Here is a 9,890-nt window from a genome sequence, read left to right on the forward strand (position 1 = left end):
CTCATTGTTTTGAAATACAGCTATCATTAAAGTATTTTTTAAAAAAATGCACACACAAGTTTATGAACCCCAGGTAAAGAATTCCTCTCTAAGATTATAGTAGCAGAGAAGGTACTGAACTACTTTAATAGAGGGGTTTTCCTCATTCAGGAATTTTCAATTCTATTTTAATTTTCAAATTAAATTTTCAAATCTATTTTCAACCCTTATCTCAGAGATACAAAGTTTGTCCCTTGACATGATCACCCATAGGTCTGGAAGAGGACATCAGGAGAGTGATGTCTTGACTTGCAAATGAATTGGATTTAATTGAGGGAGAGCTATATCAAGTTATGATCTAGATTTAGAATAAAAAAAACAGTCTATTAACAAGTATTTATTAAGCACTTATTGTATGCTAAGCATGGTGCTAAGTGCTGGAGATACAAAGAAAAGTAAAGAACAGTCCCATCTTCTAAGGAGTTCACAATCTTTTTGGAAAGGACAGAGGCAAGAGCACATTTGAGAAAGTAGAGTTGCATACTAGTCAAGAATAGTAAGATATTTGCTGATAGTTATAAAATGTTATCATTATCACAAAGATACTTGGATCTACCTAATAATAACAATATAAATATTATCAATAACATTATTGGGGACAGAGGGAAGATTCACTATAATGCAATAGAGAGATAATCAGCTTTAATTTTAGGGAAACCTGGATCCAACTTGAGTAGCTGACAAATACTGACTTTGTGACCTTGGGCAAATTTAACCTCTGAGTATCCCAAGCAATTCTCTTAAACTCTTTTAAGTTGTAGGCAGTTGCTGATCTGCATTGATAGAGGGAATGTAATCATCAGAATTTCCTACATCAGTGAAATTATAGGTTTAGATCCTACCTCCTCCACCTCTGGGGGAAAACCAAAACCAAAAAGAAAGAAACACTACCACATCCAAAACTATACCAAAATATAATATGTTTTATTATTATTGAGAAAAAATCTAATCTTTAGATTTAGAAATGATTTAGAAAATGATTTAGAAAACCATAGTCGATATAAAGAAACAAGTAAAAAAGACACACTTTTCAATGTTTTCCCGTCTTAGCAGGATTGTGTTATTTGAATGTGAAGGTGAATTGTAGAATTGGTAAAGATATATTTTAAAATTTTCACCCATTTTAAAGAGGCTATATTATTATCTAGCAAAGGGTGGGTAGGAATAATGACTAATGGGATATCTTTCCCTCTTCAATTTACCTACAAATTAAGAGAATATTCAAACAAAATTAAGCATGGAGTCACCTTTAAAAACAAATGACCAAATGATAATTGCATTGAGTTCCATATTTTCTTTTATTTTGAATTTCTCTCCTGCCATTATTTATTTGTTTTCTCATTTTCAGTGGTTAAACTATGCATGAAACTTGAGCTTCTATCAAACTTTTTTTTTGAAATATATTAATTTTTTCAGGGCTCTAAAAAATGTACTAGAATAAAAAACAATATTGAATGCCTTTTGAAACCTTAAACATTAATTCAGCTCTTAAAAAGGAAGCAGATTAGCTCCTTTTTTTTTTTTTTTTTTTTTTTTTTTTTTTTCCACTGGCAGGTCATTCCCTGTATCATTTTGAGCTTTTGTCTGGAGCAACAAACGTTATTATTTTTCCCTTTGCATGTTCTCTGCAGCAAACCATTTTCAAAAACCAGAAGGGTTGATGTGCAGCACACACAAGGAAGATTTACACAAAAAAGAACAGCTGTGTAAAATATTGCCTTAGGGAAGAGAAATTTACTGAGCTGGTGATTATAGTGTATGAAGCTCAAGCATAACAATAACAATCTGAGTACCATTTCTCTCCCTTGTGCAGTGCAGTATTTTATCTCTTGCCCCCAGAACCAGAAGACAGTCTGCATTCATGGTAGCAAGTGCTATTCTTTCTCTCTCTCTCTCTCTCTCTCTCTCTCTCTCTCTCTCCTCTCTCTCTCTCTCTCTCATTCTTTTTTTTTTTTTTTTTTTGGTGAAACCCAGCTTATAGCAACATTCTGCTTTCAGTTACTGAAAACTTCCAAGAAAATCCTTCTTGGAAAATAAATCTAATATTTGGCCTCTTCCCAAAGTGAAGTTTTGAGGGTTAAGATATTAACAAATCAGGTCAGTGATTTTGAGCCATGAGAATGTGGCAACACTTCTTTTTTATGTTAAAATCTTACTTTTAAGCAGTAGTAATTTAAAAATATTTCAGTCCTCAATATTGCTCAAGCAATCCATCGTGGAAGAGGTCCAAAATTTATTTTTAAATTTTATTTTCTTAAAACAATTGACTTTTTGACTCTTAAAACAATATTTCTTGTTGAATAAATGGATAGGCCAAAAATTCTACTTCTTGTTGGATGAATAGACGGGACATAAATAAAAAGTACTAGGGGAAGCCCCTAAATTTGATGAATTAATTTTTCTTATTTTTAAAAAGATTATATATTTTGAATTTTTTACATTCTATACCTTCATAGATTATTATTACATTGTGAAAAGTCTCTTTTATCCTAGTAAAAGTGTTTAATAAAATTAATCATACACATAAATTTATTAATTTCTTTAAAAAAGTTTTACTGATATAGTTTGTTTTTATATTCCATACATTTATAATTTATTCCTACTTTCTAAGAGGTCTCTTGTAAGAAAGTGAGAGAGTTAAGTATAAGTAATCATATACCTACATTTTAATTCATTTCTTTATTTTTGGATGGGTGATATTTTGGAGAAATTCCTGATGTGGAAAATTCTCTCCATCAGTGCAGATCAGCAGCTCCTCTGTAATTTAAACCCTTAAGAGTTTTCTGAAGCACTGGGAGTTCCTGTGACTTGTCCATGGATGCATAGCTAATAAATGCTAGAAGTACTTGAATCCAGCTCTTTTTTACACCAAGACCAGCCCTCTATCCACTTTGATATACCAATGTTTATATTTAATACATTGTTATTGAATTGTTAAGTACTACATTGAGTGTGCTACATTGAGAGTAAGTTTAATTTGTATATTTTTGATACACAATTTTTTTTTGATTTTGTGATATAATTGATGTAGGAAACTCCTTCCATCAATAAGGGTAGCAAACTCATCTATAATATTGAGTTTAAGACTGCATGTTTAAATTTTAAGGCCATGGTTAAAAAGCATGTAGAAATAGAACTTTAACCCACAACTTTTTGGCCATAAGGCTTATTCTCTATTCATTATACTACTTTGATACTCCATTATCTAGAATAACCTTTCCTATTCTAGAAGAGTTATTTTGTCTCAGAATTACTAAGGCTTTGAATATGAATGTTCCATTTAAGGTTTTTGCTGAAAGATGCATGATTTACTTATGCTGGATTGAAAATGGAAACTCATTGGTTGGTGTTTATTTCTTTTCCATAATTATGTATCCTCCTTGTAAAATATATTTATTAATATGGCCTTTATTTACTCCTTTTGACTCACATTCCATTTAGTAAATCATGCTTTTAAAAATAGGCTTCCCTCCCTCGTGTGAGATTAGATTATTATTTTTAAAAATACACGAAAAACATACCCACTTTTATTCACACAAAGAATGATCTATCTCTGTCTTACCCTTACCACATTTAATATGCTAGAGAGTCTTTGATTAAGTATAGGAATTGTCTCTACTTTGTGTAGAGTAGGGAGCATAATGTCACTTATCACTTTCTTTTGTTCCCAAGACAGAATAACAATAACATATTCCTGTATAGTGTTAGGAAAATATTTGATAGTAATTAAACATAAAATGCAGCATATTTTTTTTTGATAATCCAACCTATAATTCTGTGCTTTAAGTTGAAAATTCAAATTTTAACGCATTTTATTAAGAAAAAAAATTAAATAAATTAATAATTGAGGGAGTCATGACTTTGTGATGATTTTAGATTGATATCAGTGATCAACAACTATTATCAGCCTCTGAAAACTTTCCTGTTAAAATATGTGGATCTTCAAATGCAATCTTCAAAGTTCTATTGAAATCCACCCAGGAGCAATTCTATCACAATTGTGTGGAAATGACTTCATGAACTGTTAGAGGACAGACTGAAGAATGTGAATTATTTTGTTGAAACACCATGGAAAGTTGGAGAACAAATATGCAACTCCAAATGTTACTATAGATGATCTATATTACCCTCTCCTTTAACTTTCATTTTTTATCTCAATACAACAGATATAAATAAGAGAGCCACCATACTTTTTCTGCAGATGTTTCTAAATGTCAATATTGTATGCCTTGTGTGTCAGATGTTCCTTTCCAACTCTTGAATGAAAGTGTTTCTGTGATCTAATTGTTACTGCAGAAATAGGGGCAGATATTTTAAACATGTTAACAACAATTTTCATTCTAATGACCAAAAATAAATTGACCTTGCTTTATAACCAACTATATCTGCAAAATATTGATCATGATTTCATTTCTTTTTTAAGCATTACTCTAAACCAGCATTGGAAAATTTAAAGTTTTAGACCATACCTTTAATTGCTTTTTTATTACTATTTCTGTTCTGAACATTAGCAAACATTTTTTGCTAATGACAAAGTTTTAATGCTAAAGGAAAATGACTCATTTCCAAAAATAAAAAGAGAGAGAAACATATATCCTATTTAGTTATAATTATTGGATTTCATTTAGTATAGAATCAGAATATCAGAGCTGGAAGGTCCTTATGCATCAACAAATCTACTATCTTTATGAGATGAGAAAAGACCTAGAAAGAGAAAGAGACTTTTTTCAGCATACCAGCTATTAAGTGGGAGAAACCAAGATTAAACACTAGGCCTTTTAACTCTAAAGCTATAATTTTTTTCATAGCATCTTGTTTGTTTTCATGTTCCTTCCACAAAAACTTGCTCCTCCCTGACATAAAAAGGATGAAGGTGCTAATTGTAGACATAGACATATCAGAAATATTTCTCCTATATAAAATTCATATGACACATACACTATATATGAGTGTGTGTATATATATATATATATATATATATATATATATAATACGCATATACTTTAGTTTTAATCTCCACCCTCTCCCACGTAATCTTCAATTTTTAAGATCTACCTAGGTATAGGTACTCTGAAATATTCCTTCTACTTGCCTCTAGCTATGTAGTTCATGTGTTTTGAATTTGCTTGAATAATTCTACTCTATTAAAGTTTATAAAAACCTCTGGACACTATGAAAAATGGGGTAATCATTCATTCCCACAAATAAATATATTTCTTCTAAAATTCTGTTGTCTTTTTGAATAATTAAAAAATTCAAAAATATAGTTAGGACCAAATGGGGTATTATAGAAGTAAAAGCACTTCAGTAATAAAAGAATGAGGTCTATAGGTTAAAATGTTTTCTCTTTTCAAATACTGTTAGGGAGCAGACAAAAATAGAGCAGGAGCTCAGTATTGCTTCCTCTATTGACAACAATGGGAAAATCTAGGAGTCTTCTAAAACAAACAAAAAGGGTATATGTTCAGATAAAATTCATTTTATGAAATTCAATGTCTTTGGATTCATTATATCCTGTATTCATCTTTAGTGTGACATGATAGTGAGAAAGTTGCAAAACTATCTCATGGATTCTAAAGTCTCTCTTCTCAGACTCCACTGTCCAGTTCCATGACCTCCCAGCTCTCTCTTCTCCCAAATGAGAGGGCAGTCAAGTCCAATAATTTAGGTCAATTGAATGACTGAGAAAGTTTCTTGCTTACTTTGTAGATAATTTAATTACAATGTGTAATACATATTTTAAAGAGAAGTTTTCACCAGATGGTTGGTTCCAATTCCTGTAAGTTTATGGATTTGTTTTGAAAGAGAAACTTTCAGAACTTTGAAACTCATGTCTATGTGTACTCTCCATACCTCTCTCATTCCAATAATGCTGGATTTATATTGTGCTCAGTTTCTTAAAGACTATTGCTTGTTGATGAAAAGCTGATTATATTTTCTTTTTCCTTTGCAGGTAACCCATTAGCTAAGGACAAATCAAGCCAGTTCTAAGGCTGAGAACATTAAACATAACCCATTTCCGGAATGTATTACTGAGATCAACCAGAAGGAAGCTTTTTATACTGTGAGGAGTATACCCTTTGATAATACCCTCATATTTTTCCCAATGGGATTCTTGGCTTGCAATTAGCAACCCTTTGAGATCAAAACTTCTACAAAGTCAACTAAGAACTTCTTTGGGTGGTGAAGCTCTCAAAGAGGTTAGACAATTCACACTTATAAATTGCACATGCTAGAAGAATTTAAAGTTGCAATCCAAGGAGTTGATACGCTGGAAGATGATGAAAGAGACGCTAAACTCTTGAGTTCTTGACTTCAGATGTAATTGCTTTTCAAGCTTCTGAAAGCAGTCTACAAAATACTGGCTGGTCCCCCATTCCTGGACTCTATGTTTCATTGGCTGATGGGACTGTACACACCTTTAATAATCTTTCTTCTGTAGAACTTGTCCTCTGGCATGGCATACATTTGGACTTTTTGATTTGTCTCTTACTCTTGGAACTCTCAAAGCCTACATATTTTAACATCTTAAAATTGCTTTTGTTATAGGAATGGAAATATATATCTATTGTTAATGATGATTGTTGGCAAGTAATAGTTATCTGATACATCAATCATATAAAATGTGTAGACAAGCAACATCTTTCCTTCCCTAAGGCAAATGGACTCCTCTAGCTCCTTGTCAATTAAATAAGTAGTGGTCAGAGCTAGAGTGCCATTTTTATTATAAGATATTTTGACTTTATAACATTTCCTTTCAGATTTCTTTTTTTTTCTCTCCCCCAAAATGTGTTATGTGCTTTGGTTCCTTAATGTGCCATTCTTCCCCCAATTACACCAATCAAAAATAATCTGTCATTGATATTAAGTAGTCTTGATTTTTAAAAATTGCCAGGGATGCATGCCAGATTATAATGTTGAACTTAGATGATGTTCATTTAAAACCCCTTTTAGCTTTTGTTTCTCTCTTTTCTTTTTTTCTTTTTTCAAAAGACAGTCTCTGACTTGAACAAAATGGTGATCTGGATGCTTATGTATTTGTCTGCTAAGTCTCTCTGTTGATAGAGGAAGGAGTTCACTTCTCCCAGTCGCCAGTTCACAAATATTTGCTTACAGTTATCCAACTCAAACCGTTTCTTAGGCCAGAATTTTTTCTGCATTTTAGTGGCTAGCTTTTGAATTTGTGATTTGCTGTTCCACAAAAAGTCTTCTAAATATTTAAAAAGCCTTAAACATCTATGAACTTGTTTTCTAAGTTATTACAGAATGTATAATTTTATACTCCATTTGCTATATTCCACTTGTAGCATGGAAGCAGAGGAGAATGGACATTGCATTCCTGTTCTGTATCATTTCTACTACATAATTCTGCAGATGGGAATGAAGAGAAGGGTGGGACTTCAGTACTTATATTTTGTAAACAAACATGAAGACTATACAGATGTAGGCCTATTGAAAATAATTGTGTGGGCAAGCTCATTCAAGCAGCTGGCATGAGGCATCAATATGCTGGAGAAGCAGGGAAAATCTTTTTATTTTTACAACTCATTGACATGGCCAATTAGACATAAATTGGGTTCCATGATGGATGTGCACCCTGGAGTGCTTTGATAATTCACTATATGCAACACTTTTCCAAGACCAATTCATTACCTCTGCTGTTTTATTGTGCAGGAGAGGTAAAATGTAACAATTATTGGAAGCTAAATTGGAGATGTAGACTTATAGCATTGTACTGAAGAATATTGCACACCATCAACATTTCCGGGGAAAGAGATGTGTGTCTGCCTCCATTTTAATTAGGAGTGGTTACTAGGACCAGCTAGCTGGCTTTTTTTTTTTTTTTCTTTCAATAAGCTGTATAGAACTGGGCAGAAAGGCATGTGGGTTGGGGAGGGAGAACATCTTTTGAAGGATTATCCCTTTTTTTGGAACAGTGCAAAGTGAAGACTATATTATTTTGTAGGCTATGCATTTGGCCCCCATTTGTTCTTGATTCTGCATCATGCTTCTCCATATTGTTTCCTTTGGCTCTTCTTGAAAACAACACTGGAAATTCTGTATTATATACAAGTGTAAACACATGCATATCAATAGGTGAAATAAATGGACTTTCAGATATTCTAACTAGATTATCCCCAGTAGATTAATGTTGTGAACTATTCAGAAAAAGTGAATAAAATTGTGATATAAAATTGACTCCCCTTCTTGGATGTACACTTGTGGGGACATGCTTTTTCTTTTATTTTAATGATGCTTCTATCTCTAATAATAACTAACTTTTATAAAGGCCTTCAAGATTAGAAAAGTGCTTTACAAATATTATCTCATTTTATCCTCATAATCACCCCCGGAGGTAAATGCTATTATTATCTCTGTTTTACAGATTAGGAAACTGAAACAGAAAGTAATTAAGTGACTTGCCCAGAATAACATTGCTGGTAAATGACTAAGACCAGGTTGGAAGTCAGATACCCCTAATTCTAAATCCAGTGTTTTACCCACTGTGCTACCCAGATGCCTCTTGCTGTTCCTATCTAGGGAAATTTCTACATTAATATTATTCCTGGCAAAATTATTTAATGAGTTTCTAAATAAAATTCCATGGGAAGTTCTGCCACTTCCATAAGATTATGATGTTTGTTATGTTCTAAATAAAACCATTTGAACATATTTAGCACTGCCCTAAACCCATCTCTCTCGGCAATGATGTACTGTTACCACAAATATATAGTATAAATTTTCCTTTGAAAATGGTTTAAGATACTCTTGTAGTTATGTATTATCATTTGGTCTATGGGAAGAAAGATTCAACACATCAAATACACTTGGACTATGGTCTTTTTAAAAATAACATGTTGAGTTATCTATTAAAGCAAGCCTCAATAGTGAGCTTCTCTGATTAAAATAGAGAGGAGTAAGAGTTTTATTTCTGAGAATCCTATTGGAATTTATAGTGTCTATATTTTTCCCATATGACGATGACAACTTTATTTTTAATAGACATCTATTGGCAAAATACAGTGTTTGTTACCTGCTTTTTCCTTAGAAGATATCTTCTAAGTGCTCAGATCTGCTATTTGTTTTCTAGATGGGTTGGTAGAGAAGAATTGGAAAATTACTCCAAGATTTCAAAGGCAAACTGATTCTTATTTATTGTCCTCATGGTTCTCAAACTTTTGTTTTCAGTATCTTTAGCCTATTAAAAAATTATTGAGGATCTCTCCAAAGCGTTTTTGTTTATCTGGATTATATTTATAGACATTTATCACATTGGAATAAAAACTATTTTTGAATTTGTAGACCCTCTAAAAGGGTTTCAGAGATCCCCAGGATTCTCTAGACTGTATTTTGAGAACCACTGTGAGTAGACTCTTTGTTGGAGCTAAGTGTAATCATTCACAATTGTGACTTATGAAAATAAGGAAGAGATAATACAGTTATTAACTGGTACTTTTTTCTACACGAAATTTATTTTATTGATGCTTTTTCTCTTAAAAAAAAAAAAGCCACATCCTTCCAGGTTGAACTTTATCTTGTGTGAAAGAAAAACAAGTAACAAAAATATCTGATATAGTGATCATAATGGACAACCTACACAAGTTCTCTTCGTAATTCTCTAACCATGATAAAAGAGTATATTTCACTTATCTATTTTCCACCATCTTCACTGGTTCCTTAATAATCTTTGAATTTATTTTATTGTGGACAATTCTTTAATTTTTTTTTTTTACCTTTATTCTGCATCACTTGAAACAGTTATTGCCATTTTGTATGAATTTCTTATTCAAAATTTCTTATTGTATAGTAATATTCCATTATATTCATACATATTTCCCTTCCCTCATTCT

At 32.0% G+C, this 9,890-nt stretch overlaps 1 protein-coding gene across 3 annotated transcripts in view; it reads left to right on the plus strand.

Moving 5' to 3' along the window:
- TAFA2 (TAFA chemokine like family member 2) overlaps window positions 1-8,238 on the plus strand; it is a 551,182-nt gene extending 542,944 nt beyond the window's left edge. For all 3 annotated transcript variants that reach the window (XR_007947730.1, XM_051962156.1, XM_051962154.1), the window contains one exon: window positions 5,993-8,238. Coding sequence is in view for 2 of the 3 variants with exons in the window: in XM_051962156.1 (XP_051818116.1) it covers window positions 5,993-6,004 (12 nt within the window). In the remaining variant the exon portion in view is untranslated. The remainder of the gene's footprint in view (window positions 1-5,992) is intronic.
- Window positions 8,239-9,890: the final 1,652 nt, after the last annotated feature.

This window comes from Antechinus flavipes, chromosome 5, assembly GCF_016432865.1.
Source record: "Antechinus flavipes isolate AdamAnt ecotype Samford, QLD, Australia chromosome 5, AdamAnt_v2, whole genome shotgun sequence".
Taxonomy (NCBI): domain Eukaryota; kingdom Metazoa; phylum Chordata; class Mammalia; order Dasyuromorphia; family Dasyuridae; genus Antechinus; species Antechinus flavipes.